The 18839-nt window shown below is 36.6% G+C and overlaps 1 protein-coding gene across 1 annotated transcript in view; it reads right to left on the reverse strand.

Moving 5' to 3' along the window:
- Positions 1–18839, reverse strand: part of TYR (tyrosinase) — a gene marked incomplete at its 3' end in the record, with an annotated part of 51752 nt that overhangs the window by 19166 nt on the left and 13747 nt on the right. Inside the window, exon 3 of the mRNA XM_081153841.1 lies at positions 10996–11143. Within this exon, the coding sequence (XP_081009967.1) occupies positions 10996–11143 (148 nt within the window). The remainder of the gene's footprint in view (positions 1–10995; positions 11144–18839) is intronic.

The following is an 18839-nucleotide window of genomic DNA, read 5'->3' on the forward strand; positions in this document are numbered from 1 at the left end:
TTCTCCTGATAGATTGCTTTGTATAAGGACATGGCTACAGAAAATCCCTTTCATTACTGCCATTTTGACTTTTTTGCGTTTAATAATATGTTTTCCTGAGTTTCCAACAGATTCTCATCCTCACTGTTATTTCCAGACAGTTGTGACATTTTTGTACTTGACAACAGTTGTCTTGGGCCTTGTTGACTCCAGGATGGAAATAACATTTGTGTCATACATCCTTGGTTTTCTCTGTTCTCTGCTTTGCCAATCCTACATGCAGAAATTTTGTTTTGATATTTCCAGAAACCCTGAAATTATTTAATAAAAAAGTCATATAATAAAAAGACATTGTATGAATAATTTGACAAATGAAGTTCTCACTATAGCATTTCCTATGGATATTTTATATATCATTATTCTTTGACTAGTTTTCCATTGGGGAAAATACAGGGTTATTTACCCTGCAGAATTGAAGCCATATATGTTTTTTCATGGCTTATTTGTTTAAACATTTCAATGTGCTTCACTTTTAATGTTTTTACTCTCATTTCCTTAGCAGATTTCCCTTAAAAATTCAGTCATTTGTGTCTTTCATTATTAAAGAAAAAAGACCGTTCTAAAACTCTTTAATTAGTCTTCCTCTCAAACAAATCGCTGTCCTATCTCTCTGTTTTATTTTGTCATCCCATTTTTAAAAGCTTGGCCTAATTTGACATTTTCAACTCTTACTCTGTATTTGTCCTACTACAGTTTAACTTATTTTCACCACCTGTTATTGGCTGAATTGTGCCTCCCCCAAATTCATATGTTGAAGTCCTAATCCATAGGACTTCAGAATATGACTGTATTTGAACTAAGGACTTTAAAGAGATAATTAAGTTAAAATGAGGTCATTGGGTTGCGCCTTATTCCAATATGACTGGTGTCCTTATAAGGAGAGGAAGTTAAGACGCAGGTACATGCAGAGGGAATACCCTATGAAGACACTGGGAGAAGATGGCCATATACAAGCCAAGGAGAGAGAAACTAACCCTGCCAATAACTTGATTTTGTACTTCTAGCCTCAAGACTTCTGAAAAAAATAAATTTCTTTTGTTTATGCCACAGAGTCCATGGTACTTTGTTATGGCAGCCCTAGCAGACTAATATACCACTTCACAGATAATGTTTCTGATGTGATTACCAGTGACCTCCTAATTGGTATAACTGGAAGATGGGGACTTTCAAGTAATACTAGTGAGTTAAAATCCTTTTCAGTCAATTAATAGCTCAGAAACTTAGGGTAAATATTTAATCTTTCTGAGCCTTAGTCTTCAAACTTTTAAAAAGGTTATAAAAATACATTTTTGAGGGCAAAAATGATGGCATATATGGAAATGCCCTGCATAGTATTAAGCAGATAGTAAATGAAACACACGCTTTATTTATTTCCTGTTGTCCAACCAGCATATTTCTTTAATTTAGCAGACTACTGCTATGTTGAATGACATAAATACTAGATGATTTATCCACTGTTTTTTCTCAACCCCTCCCACAAACTCTTCCTTTCCCACCCTTTTCCTCCCAGTCAGCCCACCCCATTTAGACCTAAAGGCTTCCCCTCATATTTTGTTGAGAATATAGAATTAATCAGATCAGAATACCCTGATTTTTCTAACGCCAAGTTTACAAGCATATATACACCCCTTTTATCTTTTGTCTCCATTGAAGCCTAAAGGAAGGCCACACCTAGTCTTGCAAAGGCCCACCTCCCCTTTGGTCTTTGGATTTCAAATCTTAAGGACCTTGCTCTGGCAGACTTTCCCTTTCACTATTGTATCTCTTCCTTTGCACTTGTTTCATTTCCAGTTGCATGCAACATTCTTTAATACCCTCTATCCTTAAAAAAAATTTAAAAGTTCTAATTCTTCCTTTGATCTCACATCCCCTCTTCTGCTTCCCATTTCTCTGCTGCTTGTCAAAACCTTTTAAAAAGCTGTTCAGAACCTGCTCACTCTGACTGCTGATGCTTCCATTCCACTGAAACTGCTGCTCTCAGGGTTACACCTCTCCCCTGATTTCAGACCCCATAGGCATTTCCTTTCCCCATTGTATTAATCTCTTAAGAGCACTTGATATATACCTGTCCTCCTCCTCATTCTAGAAGTTGTTTGGGTACATGGCTTTTGTGACTTAATATCCATGTTTTCCCTTTCCCTCTTTGACCAATGATTCTTGGTTGTCTTCTCTGACTCACCAGTACCCTTTCATCCTCTTAATTAGTGATGGGTGTGCCAGACTGTGGCTTTTCTTTCCTATTTATACTCAGTGCTTGAGTACCTTGTCTACTCCCATGATATTCTATAGGCTAACGACTACAAGTATGTGTCTCTAACCCTGTTCTTTTATTTATTTTTATTTTTTCTTGTTTTTATTTTATATTTTTAAATTTATCTCTATTGTTGAAAGTATTACAGATGTTCCCTTTTTTCCTCCATTAATCCCCTCTACCCTGTATCCACCCCACCCCCAGACCTTCACCATACCAATGTCTGTGTCCATAGAACATATAAGTTCTTTGATTAATCTCTCCCCTCCCCCCACTCCCTCACCCCAGCCTTCCCTCTGAGATCTCTCAGTCTGTTCCATGCTTCTATCTCTGGATCTATTTTGTTCATCAGTTTATTTTATTATATTCCACATATGAATGAGATCATGTGGTACTTGTCTTTCTCTGACTGGCTTATTTCGCTTAACATAATACTCTCCAGGTCCATCCATGCTGTCCCAAAGGGTAAGAGATCCTTCTTTTTTACAGCTGCATAGTATTTGATGGTATAGATGTACCACAGCTTTTTTATCCACTCACCTACTGATGGGCACTTGGGCTGTTTCCAGATCTTAGCTATTGTAAACTGCACTGCTATGAACATAGGGGCATGTAAGTTCTTTCTGATTGGTGTTTCAGGTTTCTTAGGATATATACCCTCTTCTTTCTTTTGAGTTCTATACTTCAATATCCAACAGCCTCGCTTGGTTATCTAATTGCCATATCCATAAAGGACCCTAATATATTAAAAAGAAAACCCTCGATTCAGTTTTTTAAAATAAATTTATTACTTGCCTAGCCTTTTCTATTACAGTAAATAGCCCTACTTTCTTCCCTAATACCCCTAAACCTGGGAGCCATCCTTTTTTAAAAAAAAAAAAATGTTTTTATTGACTTGAGAGAGAGAGGAAGGGAGAGGGAGAGAGAACGAAAGAGAAATATCCATGTAAGACAGAAAAACACCAATTGGCTGCCTCCCACCTGCCCCCCACTGAGGATCGAGCCCATGGCTGGGGCATATGCCCTGACACCTTTCCCCCCCCCTTTTTAGTATTAGCTATATTTACATCACCACTTAGTCTATTAACAAATCCTGTTGATTTTACCTCTAAAACACGCATGGACTCAGTTTTATTCTCAACAGCTTCATTGTCACCCATCTCATTGAAATCACTATCATCTCTCACTTGGACCATTGCCGTAGAGTAACCTATATCCCTACTAAAGTTCTCACACCCCCAATCCATTTACATAGCAGTCAGGATAGCTTTTAAAAATGTCAGTCTTCTTAAAATTATTTCAGTATCCAGGTAAAATGATTTAGAGTCTTTCCACTGTACTTAGCCCTCTACTGATTTCTGCTAATCTTTTCAACTTTATCTTGTACCAGGTTCCCTTTATTTAGCATCTTTAGCTTTGCTGGTCTCCTTGAGACAAACTAAGCTCTTTATTTCCGTGGGCCCTTTAAGTTTGTTCTTCTCGCTTTCTAAAACAGTTTCCTGGAAAAATTTTCTATGGCTGACTCCTCATGAACCCAGTGTCAAGTCATAGTTTACTTCCTTGACCAAGTCATCTGTGACAAGGCTCTCTAACTTGGAAACTTTCCAAGTAATTATTCATAAAATACTTATTTTATATCATATAATAGTGCTTCATTGAATTTTGTGCTTATTTCTTTTCTTTGTGTTTTTCTTACTAGAATATAAGAATCTTAATGGCAAGGACCTTGGCTGTTCTTATAATTATGTGCTAAGAACTTCTGTATGTGTTTACAAAAATATATTCATTATCAAACCTACAACTTCAGATAGCTACCAATGTTAGCAGAATTTTATGGCTGAAAAAGGAAGGCTTAGGGGATAGTGAGCAGCTTGCCAGAGATCAGGTAGCTAGATATAGCAGCCTTGGGATTCAAAATAAGGCATGTCCGATGCTAAAATCTGTGATCTTAATTACATGATTTATTGATTCCTAGTCTCCTCATTTCCAGCTTTTTGATTTATTTTGGAGCCCTGCTCATCCCTTGGACCTGATATTTGCTGCCATCTCAACAGTTCTGACCTTTGGCTCTCTAATAATTATGGTGAGAACCTTCCTATAGTCATGCTGCTTCTGCCTTCCTTGGATAGATACCCTGCCATGTTAAAAATTCCATTCTGTCTCTGGGACCTCCTCCCTTGTACCAGAAGACCTCAAAACATTCTTCCCTCTGCTTTGCAAATACTGTGTCCTTCGGCAGTTACCCTCTCTGGGTCCTGATTTCCTTATTTGTAAAATAAGAGGTTTTGATTGATCTTAATATTCTTTCTCAGATTTAAAAGTTCCACAGACGTTGATGACAACTCATGTTTCTTTATTCTCTTTCCTGGGGATTTTTAATTTATCAGTATATTAATTTAAGCAATTTAATTTCCCTAATACTAAAACAGTAATCTTGCAAAAAGTTGGGAGATTTTCCACATTGTACAAGGAATATTCTTTAGGTTCGTACATGGCTTCTTCATCAACTGATAGAGTTCAGTTCAATTCCTTTAGATTAACTTTTTGCTCCACAGCAAAATAAGGCTGCCTGCCTTAGAATTATCAATTATATAGCACTTTAGTCTAATAAGTATTTAATGAATGTCTCTTGCATGGTGAGGTCTGTGTTAGGTGTTTGGGTCTGTGCTAAATGCAAGAGATGATCAATACATAGACCACCTGGTCGTCATCGAGCTCAAGATTTAGTGAGAGAAATAGACCTACAAATAAGTCCAAATAAAGCAGATTGGTAGAAGAGCTCAGTTCAACAATAGCAGCAAGAACAAAAACAGTCATGGGACTATGGAGAAGGATGATTATCATGATATAACTGCTACTTGTTCTAGGGAATAAATTCTCCTGCTTTAGAAAACAAACAGGGAGCATTTTTAAAGTTGGCCACAACCCAACAGTATGAAAAGAAACCAAGAAACAGACAGACCCTCCTTGGCCATCTGTCTGCTTCCTAGAGCAGGCATGAAGACCTGTCTCTGGTTTCTGAGCTCACCTCCTTCCATAACCCTGGGATTTCTGCCTGTCTGAGCAAGCTTCAGCCTTGCAGTCACCAGCAGGCAAGCAATCTGCTATTCATTCCTGAAGCTCCAGGGACCTGCCTTCTGCCTGGACTATTTCTGGGCTGCCAAGTTGGCAGGCACCTGGCTTGTGGGCATGTGGGTCAGGGCAGCCTTCTAAGCTGGTTTCTAAGCTGGGTCAGGGCAGCCTTCTAGGATGGTTCAGGGGAGGCTTGGGGAGCAGAGTGGGGGAGGAAGCCTGTGTGGCAGATACAGCCAAGAAGTCACTCCAGAAATTGTAATTAATGTGTAGTGAGGAGTGACGCAGGCTTGCCATCTCAGGAATCATTGCTTTAGGTTTGTACCTCTTTGGGATCCCATGCACTCAAGAGACAAGCTACAGGAGAACCAATGAGGTGTCGTCACTACTGTAGAATGCTAGCAAAATAGTGAGTAAAGAACAAAACCATTGTGTGTACTTTAAAAAGAGTCCCTTATACTCTACTTTCTTTACAAGAACTAGTTTATATATAGAAACATTTCTCCTGTTAAGCCTCTAAATCCTTTATGAAGTAGCATCTAGTAAAGGTTAAGAACATGGGTTCCTGTCCCAACATGTTACTTAACGTCTCTGTGCTCTGGTCCATTCGTCCGTAAGATGGGGATGATAACACTTAACTCCCAGGACTGCTGTAGTATCACGTGAGTCAGTCCATACGATGCACTTAGCAGTTAGCACACAGTAAACGCTCACGTGCCAGCTGTGCTTTTAGTATTTTAGTACTGTGTTTACTATGGCCTAATTCCTGAAGTTTCTTTTTACCTTACACTTCTGTACCTTTCTTGTTTTGTTTCCTATGAATTAAATGTTTTTGTTACCAAATTTCATGGGTCAAAATCCTACTGATTCTTTATAAAGCCACCAGTCATAAGAGTGTTCCAAACAAGAGAATATAACACCTGAATATCCATTGACTATCCATTCAGTGCCAGGCATAGTGCCAGGTGCTGCAGACGCAGGGCATGAAAAAGACTGCTCTTGTGGCCCGTATTTACTGGGTGCTCTTCTCTTTGCTCTCACATACTCTAGCCTATTAAACCACTTTTATTCCAGAAGTTATATTTTGTTACTTACACATCTAGACTGGGAGGCATTAGGTAGGGAGGAAGAGTATTAGTGACTGCTGCATCCCCATGGCCTTACATAGCACACAACCCATAGAGGACACTTAATGTTTGTTGAATTCACAGGTGAATGACCGCAAGCATGCAGAGGACTGCTTGCTTGTGTCCACCCGGGTCCTTCTTGAGTGATTGGTGTCAAGAAATAGAAGTCTTTCCAAAGCCCCCTCTGCTGTTTTGACATTTATTCACAGGGCACCATTGAGCGCTGATGTTCATCTTGTTTCCTGAGGAAGCTATAGGCATAAAAGCTCTTGATTCCATTGTGAAAACATCAGCTTTGCTTGATGGATGTTGTGGCGTTCGGTTGGTTTGAAGTGTCTAGTTTCTCTGTCTTTAGCATGCTCCAGATTCAATCTTCTTAGAGAAAAAGAATAAACAAAACTCCAGCCTATTCTTTCTGTTGCAGTGATTACTCCGCAGCCCTCTCTCCCTGCCAGAAAGTTGTGGGTTTTTTGTTACAAACTTGAGAAGGGTGTAGAGTCCCTTGTCAGGCCTTTGAATAGTAGAGACAAATAATTTTAACTACGAGTTGGACTTATCCATTTGTCAGTTACCTATTAATCATAACTAAAAGCATCATTAAACTGTCACTACAAAATCTGCTCAAGCCCTGTAATTGTGCTAATGCACTCTACTGTCATTTTTCAAAAAACATTACCCAGAGTATTGTAAAGTCCAGAAAGGACCTTGGAGCTTTAGATCAATTCAGTCTTTTTACAACTAAAAATACAAAAAGTTAAGGACTCTGAAGCCATGAACAAAAGACTGAATAAAAAGAACCATATAAAAACAACTTCTGAATAGCTAGAAGCATACCACTAAAACTTTACAAGACGGTTAAGAGCTGCAGAAAATATTTATAATGTTTATGACAAGAACGGCCAATTAAAAACAAGTATGAAGAGCCTATATAGTTCAGTAATAAAAAACCCACATAAACCTAATATGAAACAGCAGAAAATGTAAACAGACATTTTAGAAAAATATATCCTGTAACATATATAGGAAACAGAAATTCAAATGAATATTTTTCTACTTTTCAGAGTAGCAACAAAAATTCAAATAAACAGTTTTCTACTTTTCAGAGTAGCGAAGGTTAATAAGGTTCATAACACCTAGTACAGGAAGACAGACACTCTTTCATTCTCTATTTGTGGGAATGTAGCTGGCAGAGTCATTTTTGGAAGGCAATTTGGAAATATCTAATAATTTTAAATGTAATAAGGTGTAATAAACACCTTTCAATTTCAGCGTTGATAATTTGTTCTTTAGGTACACTCACAAATCAAAATTGTATATATATATTGTTTAGAAAAAGAGAGGGAGGAACAACTAAAATGCCTGTTAATAAGTGATTAAGTGATTACTAAATCTATACAATGAAATTCTTATTTAAAACACTGTATTTGCCTGGCCAGGTGTGGCTTGACAGTTGAGCATCCACCTAGGATCCAGGAGATCGCGGTTCAATTCCTGGTCAGGGCTCATACCTGGGTTGTGGCTTGATCCCCAGTCCAGGGGTGTGCAGGAGGCAGCTGATCAACAATGACTCTCTCATCATTGATGTTTCTATCTCTCTCTCTCTCTCTCTCTCTCTCCCTCTCCCTTCCTCTCTCTGAAATCAATAAAGATATATTTTAAAAAATAAAAAAATAAAGTAAAAACCTGTATTTGTTTCTATATTTAATCCAAGTGTCAAGGAAACATTTTAAAATAAAAAAGAATTAGTTACACACCTACTAATTATGTGCTAGACAAAACCCTGAGAAAAAAATGAATATAATAAAAGGCATAGGCCCTGCCATTAAGTAGCTCACAGGTTAGTGGGTGAGACAAAGCACAAATGAGTAACATAATCAATAAGAACAATATGAATTATGTGTCCAAAATAAAGGGTAGAGAGAGAATGTGATGTGAGGTAATAGATGGGAACAGTGGTGTGCTGGCCATTATTTTAATAACGAGCTCTCAGTATAAAAGCCTTGATTTGTAGCATGTGCCGATTTCATTGTATAAATACTCCTATCATAGCTGATTTCAAGCTACAGCTTGAGGTCACTACAGCAAAGTTGGGAAAAGATCTACATTTAGACCTTGCTAGCCAGGTGGGCTGGTTCCAACACACCCTTGATGGGAGAGATGGTTATACACAGTCATGGTCTGGGCATACTTAATGGAGGGGGTGAAATTAAAACTAGCATTGAAGATTGTATAGAAATTAGATAACTCAAGGAAAATAGGTTTCAGGTTTGGAAAATAGTATAAGCATTGCATAGAGGCAGGAACAAATGTAGAATATTCAGGCAAATATACTCAGCATGTAGTAGGTGCTCAATAAATATATTTGTGACTCATTGACAGCGAATAGACCTCTGATTGAAGAAATGAGTCTGTGTAAGTATAAGAAGAGACTTGAGAGGCCATCTCAGATGCCGTAGTATCCTGTGGTATCCACAGGTCTCTATCCATCTTTATAGTATTGTTTCTTTCTCCCTCTCCATCCCAGAATCTTTATCAGCTTGTCTGTGTGGGCTCAATGAGACACTACTTTGCCATTTGCTGATTTTTGAATTATTTTAATAACCACACAGATATCTAATGTTAAGGTAGGTTTAGCTGAAAATTCTGGGAGGACAGAAATTTTTAATTTTCCAAGGTGGCGGAGTAGCATCTAAAAGCCTTACATCTGCATAATGACTTTATCCTGTTAAACAAACATGCCTCCAGATATTGAATTCAGTTATAGCATTTTCTATATATTTGGTGGGCTAGCTAAAGGTCAACTTTTTTTTTTTTTTCTTTTCTTTTCTCCTATCTGGTATATAAATACTGGATTTTGTGGTTTGGCAGGGGTCAACAAACTTTTCTGTAAGGCACAAAAAACTTTGTGCCCATTTGGTCTTGGTCACAACTATTCAATTCTGCTATTGTAGCATGAAAGCAGCCATGGACAATATGTAAATAAATGATTGTTCCCATCTTCCAATAAAACCTTATTTACAAAGAAGGCAGAAGATAGTTTTGACCTATAAGCCATAGTTTGTGATTCCTTGCTTAGTGCATTAAGGTGTCTAGGAAATCTAGAAGTTTTTAAAGTTCATGAGATAACACTGAAGATAAAAAACTGCCAAAAACTCACAACAATACAATGTAAAAATGACTTAGTAGAAAGAGTTCAATCTATCTTTTCTGGTAAGATGTTTATCCAACCTTCTCCCTCGCTCCTTTATATGGGTATAGGTGGTTATAGTATTATATTGCTATCATAATTTAGTGTTTACACACTTTCTTGAAAACTGTTTTCTGAATAAAACTTGGCTTGGGATGTTAATTTCTATAATATTAGAGTTGCCATAAAAGCAATAAAAATCTAATCTTTCAGACTAACGGCCCCTTTCTTATTTGATATTATGTCCATGTTCCTGGGAACATGAGTGAGGTAGAAATGGTAATGAGTGAAACATTTAGTTTTCAGTTTCCATTTCCTTATCTTTACAACAGGAAATAGAGAAACTGTTATATTTGCCAAAGAGAATAACAGCATTATCTTAGTGGTAGGTATAAATCTGTGCCTTTTGTTCACTGGCTGTTATGAGGAAATTACCTTAGCAGGGACAAAAAAGAGCCCTACATTTGTCTGTCATGATTTGATACTTTATTTTCTTCTCCTTGAACCCAGAAACAGACAGCTGACCATCCTCCATATACTTTCTTTTCTACTATCAGGGATGAAGGTTCATAAGGGGGAAACATGCTCCAGGGGAATGAAGTCACATTAAACAGGGTGGTTGGGCCTTAGTGCATCCTTTCTGGAGAACTGCTCATGGAATGCTCACATCAAAGACTTGTATCTGCTTATACGTGAGAGTCTGAGGTTGGAAAAGAAGAAATAAAAATACATTGCCAGAGAGAGGAAGAGAGAGAGAGAGAATATGAAATATAGCAGATTCGTGCCCTATCCAGGTGGCTTTAGCTAGCCTTGCACCAGCTCTATGTGCCCACCTCCCTGATTCTACATGCTTTACTCCTAACCACTGCCCCCAGAACCCTCCGAAGATGACCCTTGGACACTGGAGCCTGTTGCCTGTCTGGAATTGGGTAGTACCTGGGAGCTTTACAGCTCCTACCTCGGAAATCTGTAGCCAGTGGTTATATTTAATATGGGAGTCCAAAAACTCTGTTCCTTTGTCTTAAGGCAAGACAAACTGAGGTGTAAGATCTGGCTGAGTCTGGGACTTCAGCTGAAATTGTCCTCTTACTCGGCTTCATCTCTTTTCTACCTGCTTTACTCAATCTCTTACTGGTTTCTCTGTAATAAAACACTTAAATAAAACATTCACGTTCAAATCCTTAGTTTAAGTTCTGTTTCTGGGAGAACCTGATCTGACACAATAGACCACCACAACTCCTTAGCTTTTATGTAATAGCTAAAGTCACACGACATTTAACACCAATATGCACATAATTTGTAAAGAAGTGTCCACCAACCTGTCAACAAATGCATGGTGAAGAAGGAAAATGGGATCGTTGGCAGATCCCTGCACCTGAGACATCGTTCCATTCATGTAGATGTGCAAGGCATTGTGCATACTGCTTTGAGAGGCATTTGCTATCCCAGTAAGTGGGCTAGCAAATCCTGTTGGCAAAAAGAAAATTGGAAAAAACACACAGTTAGTTTGCCTTAATGATTGAAAATCTAAGTGATTATTTCATTGGGCTTACAATGATAAGTGAAAGCCTAATTCAAAGTCATAAAAGAATAATAAGATTCATTTCATATTGGGATTGTTTACATTCTGGGTCCTGATGGTGGAGTGTTGTGGCACAATAGGGTTTTCTGCTAGTCTTGGTTAGTAGCTCTCATGATAAGCACCCATTTATCAAATGCAATGAGCTTATAGAAATGATAGCTTCAAAGAGCTCTACTCTGATATTTAAGTGGCAAAATAGAGAAAATATCATGGGTGTGAATAACATAAAAATATGAACAAACTATTCTCTATTTTACTTCTTGACACTATTTTTTGGACAGTAAATTACCTTGGAAGAAATAAATGATTACACCAACATCAGTAGCTTCTCTCACTGACATTTTATTCTCATTTAGAAGGGCAAGTCAAAGAGGAAATTCCAGGCATCAAGTATATAATAAATCACGCAACATGCTTTTCAGGTATCTTTAGTGTACATGATCTCATTTGAATCCCATGACTACTTGTGGTGTAAATATTACTATTTTTCCAATTTTGCAGATGAGAAAACTTAAGTTTATAAAAGTTAAATAACACATCTAAATTCAGGCTAGTAATTGAGAGGATCAAGGAACTGAATAGAGCTTTGATTCATTTCAAAACCTGAGCTGTTTTTCTGTACCTTTGAGTTAGGCTGTGTTTGTACTGACTTGCTGACACACCTTAGGAACCTCTTTTTCCCATGTACTATGAAATGAATTTATTGACTTGCTATTTTCACCCATTAACAGCAAGGTGTGGATTGTGTTATTGCCTCTCTCTTGTCCAAGGATTCCCCATGGATGGAAAGTCTAATAAGCCAGCAGGGGCCTTGTGTGCAGTCACAGATGCCAAAATGACTCCAAGTTGTATGTGAAGGGCAGTGACAGTTGCCCAAATAACTCCGTGTCATGCCTTCAGATCTGTGTGCTACATTCCTAGAAATTAGTAAACATAGTTTCAGGCTGATGATAACAATAGGAAACTTCCACTTGTCAATCCATCTCTTTCTCTTTCATTTCTTTCCCAGTAGTACTCTGAGGGTGTTCCTATTTGTTCGTTTGTTTTTTAATATTGATGCCTATCTCTGATCCTTGGAGATTTAGATTTATTTGGTATAGAGTGAAACTCAGGCACTTGGAGTTTTAAAAACACTCCAGGTGATTTTAATGTCCAACCAGGGTTTAAATTCACCGATTTAGGATAAATTGCTTTCCCGCCTCTAAACTTGAACCCACTCTTTAAAAACTTTATTGAATATATTATTTATCTGAATACATTATTTCCTTCACTTGAAATTTTCTCCTTTTATATTCTGACAGTTCAAAAATGCTTCTGCCTTTAAATCCCACATCACTTACTTCTGCTTTGAAATATGTTCATACTGATACCTATTCAGTATTGAAGTTTAAAAAATTGAGCAACTACTAAGTGGCAGGCACTTGGTGGACATTTTTACTCATCATGATATTTAATTCAGTATGCTTCCTTCTAGGAAGCTGGATTATAGATGCTGCACTTTATCTTGTCTGTGGGATTTTGAAATGTGAAAAAGTATGTAGTTATATCTTCAGAACACAGTACATTTAATTTATTTCATTTAATTTTAAGTTCATCTCTAACCAATTTTAATATTTCATAGAGTTCCAAAGACTTAATTGCAGAAAAGAAACCCCCCAAAAAGATGTAAAAAATGTACATTAATGTATCTGTAGATTGAAAAGAAGTGACTGAGACCCACTGGCTATATTCCCCTTAATTTACTCTCCTAATGTGCAACTTAATTCAGAAACTAAGTGCATAGCCTCACAAGGTTATACACAATCATTTTAGAAGGTTGTATTTGATACCTGAGTACTTTTAAAAGGCTTATAATTTAAAATCCTTGGCAGCAGAATGTAATATTGTAGGTCAAAAAAAGATTTAGGATCTAAATAAGTCCTTAGGTATAACAGAAGCATTAACATTCAATCCAATTCAAGTTTTCTCAAATAAAATGCCAGCTCAACAGCCATACATGTAATTAATTAGCATTTATGTCTATTAGAAAATACTTTTAATTTGACTCAGGAAATTCAACTACAGAAACAGAGTAATGAAGTAAATGTAGTTATTGTTTCTTACCATATAATTACGTATTAGATGATACTTAAGTCACAAATGCTACAAAAATTCTGTGGTCCTCAAAAGTATGGTCCTAGAGCCAGCAATAACACTTGTACACTTGTTAGAAATGCAAATACTCTGGCCCTCTTAGAAAACTACTGAATTAGAAAGTCAGTGGGATTCACCATTTGTGTTAACAAGTCTTCCAGGTAACTCTAACATGCACTAAGAAGTGCTCTAATTATCTTCATTTTTGCACAAAGACAAGGTTGAACCAGTCATAGGCCTCTCAGTACACTCAATATAGGAGAGCAACAGAACTATTTCATGTGGTATCACTTTAAATTGTTTATTATTTTAAACATCAGATTAATTTCTCCACTTGGTAGCCTCAATACTTGTGTGTGTGTTGTGTGTGTGCACATCTAATCTTTTTCTTTACATACATTTTATAAACACACAGTATATACATAATTGCACCGTTCAGTGATTTTTTTTTAACATTTCATAGATCTTATTTCCAGTTTATGGACACACCTCTAGAAGATCTTATACACCAAAATAATGGTCCAATACTTTCAACAATTAAGATAAACTAAAAAAATAAAAACTAGAAAAAATTTCTGGGGAAAAAAAATAATGGTCCATTTCTTCATTTAGAATGTGTCTGAAACTTGCTTTAAGGTAAAAATCTTATAATGGCTTTTTATATTCTAAGATTAGATTTGTGTGTTTGGAAAGACTTAGAAACATTGAGCCCCACAGCAGAATCATTTAGTGCTCTAAGTTGTACAGACTGAAACAAATATCTTTATAGACAGAAGTATTATTTAAGCCGTATTCTCCTCCTACTCTTTATTTATGACTGAGTTGATAGTACTTGATGTATTTCAAGTACTTGATGTACTTTGGTGTATTTCATTAGATGTGCTAAAACATTATCAATATATTAATGCTAACTACTTTTTGAAGCAAAGGTAGGGTAACTAACCATTCTAGTCTCTGTTTGCCCCCAGACTGTCTGGTTTTAGCACTGAAAGTCCTATGTCCTACGTAGGGCAGTTTCATAAGCATGCAGCTGAGAGTTCCCTATGCAGAACTGCCTGTACTTGGTTTAATGCTCTGCTCTTGCTATCTTGAAATTCTTAATAATTTTGAACAAGGCGTCTAATATTTTCATTTTTCACTGGGTCCTACAGATTATGTAGCTCGTTCTGGTCCTTGGATTGGATTGGATTGAATGTTAATGCTTCCGTTATACCTAAGAAGGCCCATATTAGTCCCAGGCAAACAGATGGTTAGTTACTTTGCTAAGGTTCTGTGTAACAACCCTTCATAGGCTTGATTTGATAGGCCATTTCAGTAATATACAAGCCAATTAAGTCATTTAAGTGTATCCTATCTCATTTATATCTTTGCGTTTTAATTGGGCAAGATCATTTAATGACATTTTGATATGCAAGTCATAGATTCCATATCTATAATTTTTCATAACATTATAACATATTTGCATTACATGTTATAGTTCACAAAACACTTTCAGGCGCATTTTATCATTAGCCATTCCCAGTAGTGTACTAGCAAAAGATTAATAACTAATTAACCTCAGAGGAGAAATGGAGGATGTATGGAAAATATATTGATTTGTAGCATCTGTCAGTTTTCATGGTGTAAATATTTCATGATTGTTAATTTCAAAGTACCAACTTGATGTCATTGAGTAAAGAGTTGGGAAAAGATGCTCTTAGTTCTCATAGAAGACGTGTCAGCTCTAGGACACCATTGGATGTTCCTTACATAAGGGAGACAGAGTAAGTATGAACATGCTTATACTGCAGATCAAGATACTGAGCTGGGGAATCTAGATGACATATTAAAGGTCACATGTCTTCTGAATAGCTAATGCCAAAGGTATATCCTCAGTTTTCTCATTTCAAGTCCCCTGTTCTTCTTATAATATTTTGTTTTAATCTTTCATATCTAAAATTTGCATATAGGGATTATTGCTATGAATATATAATAAGAGCATACATATGCCATGGGTAAAAAATTAACGTTAAATAAAGTTAGTTGGAGGAAAACATAATTAAGATTTTACTTAAATTAAGGGTAATTATTTTGAAGATGCTTTGATTGAAATCACTTTAAAATATCTTTGAATTTTTTTCACAAATGTGTTTGCATTTATCAACCTTCAGCATGCCTACATATCCCAAAGCCTCATATTCCCAATTTAATTATAAATGAAATGTGATTCCTACATTTTCTGTTTCTCTTTGTTACCACTTAATTACCATTTGGCAACAAATGACTGCTGTTACTGCACTTTTAACTCCTGGGTGGTAGGCATTAGGGTAAGTGTTTCCTCATGTGACTTAATCCTCCTAGTAACTCTATAAAGAAGATGACAGTATTCTTTTCTAGTTTTTTTTCCTAGTTTCAATAGTAGCCTTGTTTTCCTTCATTTTTTTTTTCTTTCATAAAAATGCTGAAAAAACAGAGGCACCTGATCCAGACCAGTTTTCCATAATATACTTTATCAGGGTAGAGAAAGCCCGATCGTGGCAGTTCCCACTCTCCCTCTTCCTTTGGATGAGGGCTTCAGAAGCTTCCTGTCACAGGACTTCAGATAGCATGCAGTCAGCTGGATTAGTCAGGTTCCTGTCACAAAACACTGAGAAGGCTGGAATTCTTTGGTAGTGCCACCAGTATATAAGGCCAGATGTTCTTCTCCTTAAGACCAATGTTTGTTTCTGTCAAATTTAATTTCCTTACTGAATTTCAAAAATTTGTAGAAGGAGATAATTGCATCTCAGAGGTGCTTTTAAAAACTTAATTCTAAGTAGAAAATACTGTCATTTTGTTACACTTGTATATTAGTTCAGTTTAGGACTAATGCTTTTCTGAAGCAATTTTTGTCCACTGGAGGTCTCAAATACAAATCTATCTACTCCATTGTTTAAAATGTGTTTTTTATATAGAGCTAAAAAATTAGTGCATCAGCATGTAAGAGATTGTGAATCTTCTCAAGATTCACATTTGGCAAGAACAATCTGCATGCCAGTATAACTAGTAGAATGTAGAAGAAACAGATGAGTCATTTAAAAATATATAAATATAGCCCAGCTGGCGTGGCTCAGCACGTGAGCATTGACCTATGATCCCGGAGATTGCACTTCGATTCCCGGTCAGAGTACATGCCTGGGCTGTGGGCTCGATCCCCAGTAGGGGAGTGCAGGAGGCAGTTGATCAGTGGCTCTCTCATCATTGATGTTTCTCTCTCTCTCCCTCTCACTTCCTCTCTCTGAAATCAATAAAGTCATATTAAAAAATATGTATATATTTAGATATATATATGGAAATTGAAACTCCTTTTTTTTTTTTTTAACAGAGATTGCTTAGGTTCTATCATTATCACACTTGCTGCTAAAAGTTTACTGAGTATCAAGCATTAATATCCCCAAACTTTAAGCTATTCTGTTTTTAAAATGTTTTCTTTTCTTTCCAAAAGAAATATAAAACTGTGTTTCTACTACTGAGATATTAGAACTCTGGGTCTCAAGAAATCTGTCTCTGCAAAAATTAAAGTGTCTCCTAAAGTTCAGTCACAGTTCCTAGCAGGCCATCACTGCATCCTGACTGGAGTTTCTAACAACCAGATAAAACGAGTATGTTCTGATGCTCCCGCCCTTCTGCTTTGAGAAACAAGGCACTGATTAAAAATTTAACAGGCATTTGTGTATATAGAAAGTATGATTCACTTACTTTTTGTGAATCCAGTACATATATTTTTGAAGTATAGGTAGAATCATATCAGTTTACTGCTTTAAAACCTCTCATGACTCCAACTGTCTATAGCAGTGTTTCACAAAACAAGGTGTGTAGACATATTCTTGAAGATATGAACATTATATCGATGTTTAAAATTGGGTTTTCAAATATATCTCTGTTACAGGGAAGCTATGAAAGACATTTACACAGAACAGACTTCAGTTTCTTCATTCTGTAGGGATGGGTGTACCTGTACTTGGGGTCCTATATATTTTTTCCTCCAGAGAAAATTAAGAGACACTGATATGCATAGTGTATTATGAACTCTTTATACCTCTTGTTATTTCCCACTACAAACTTAATATTCTAGCCATATACAACTTTTCATTTTTTGGTAACTAGCTTCATACTTGCACAGTTCTATTCCACTACGTATGTTGCTCCCTCTGCTGGAAATGCCTTTCCCTCTCTTCTCTCACTGGTGAGAAATTGTTGATGTTTCAAGATTCAGTTCGATTTTCACCTTGGGAAATATGGTTCTTAACTCAATTTTTACTGACCATTATATTGTATTTTCCCCATGTTCATGTGGTGTTTCCTCATTAGATGGTGAGCTCCTTGAGGTCAGAAATTGTGTAATAGTCATCTTTGTATGTATTTGTACTTTCATAATTTCCTGCACCATCAGAATTATGAAGGGCTCTTTAAATTAGATTTTTCTCTACCTAAGGAACTTCCTCTTCTCTCTCATGATCCCAGTCCTTGAATGGCCACATAGGGATGCACTATATTGGGCAGCTCAGCATAGTATGGGATGTTGGACTGAATACATTGATAAGTGTCTTCCAATTACAAGTTTCTATGATCCTAAGTTGCACTGCTCTTTGGGTTGGAAACATGCCATTAAATTAGAGTTGTTCCTTGTTCCTGCATTTTCTTTCTTTTGCTCTTGTTGTCTCCTTGTTTGGGGGAATTCCTTCCAAAAGCTGTTTATCTCCAAAAAATGTCATCTACCTCTGGGTGTATCTCAAGAATTTTTCTTTTTCATCCTTCCCCTTCCCTGGTTTTCCACTACAACTAGCCCATCGTGATCTATCTTCTTAGGACCAAGCCTATACCTGGTTTCTAATGAAAATTAATGACTGATAACTGGCTGTCAATAACTAATTCCAGCTTAACATAATAATAAGCAGCTATTTATTGAAGAAATGTTATGTTATTTTTCTTGTCCACATTTTAGAGATGATGAAACTAACTCAGAACTAAATAACTTGTGGTAACACATCCAAGAAATGGTGGCATTTGAATCAAATTTCAGTTGGTTAGATTGCCTTTAATCACTTCACTATACTTCCAGTCCACTCCACTCCCTAACACACAGTAGTGCTAATTTTGAATTAGTGCTGTTACAACTGAAGTACAAGACACCATAGGTAGTCAGAGATTTGTACACGAGAAGATTCTTTGACTCTAATAGCCCATACTCCATGGGGCCCAACTATTTAGCTTAATCAGAAGACTACCTTTTATAATACATGCTTATTTTTGTTTGCTTTATCTAAAAACATGTCTCTTTTACACAATTTGTAAATTGTACATCTTCAGTATTTATTTCAGCAATAAATCTAAGAGGAAAACTGAGGATACATAAATAACTTCAGTAGATGAAAACACAATAGCTCCTCCACCCCAGGACTAGCTGTGAGAATTTTTTCTATGGGATGT

This window comes from Miniopterus schreibersii (assembly GCF_964146895.1).
Source record: "Miniopterus schreibersii genome assembly, chromosome: 12".
In the NCBI taxonomy this organism is placed as follows: domain Eukaryota; kingdom Metazoa; phylum Chordata; class Mammalia; order Chiroptera; family Miniopteridae; genus Miniopterus; species Miniopterus schreibersii.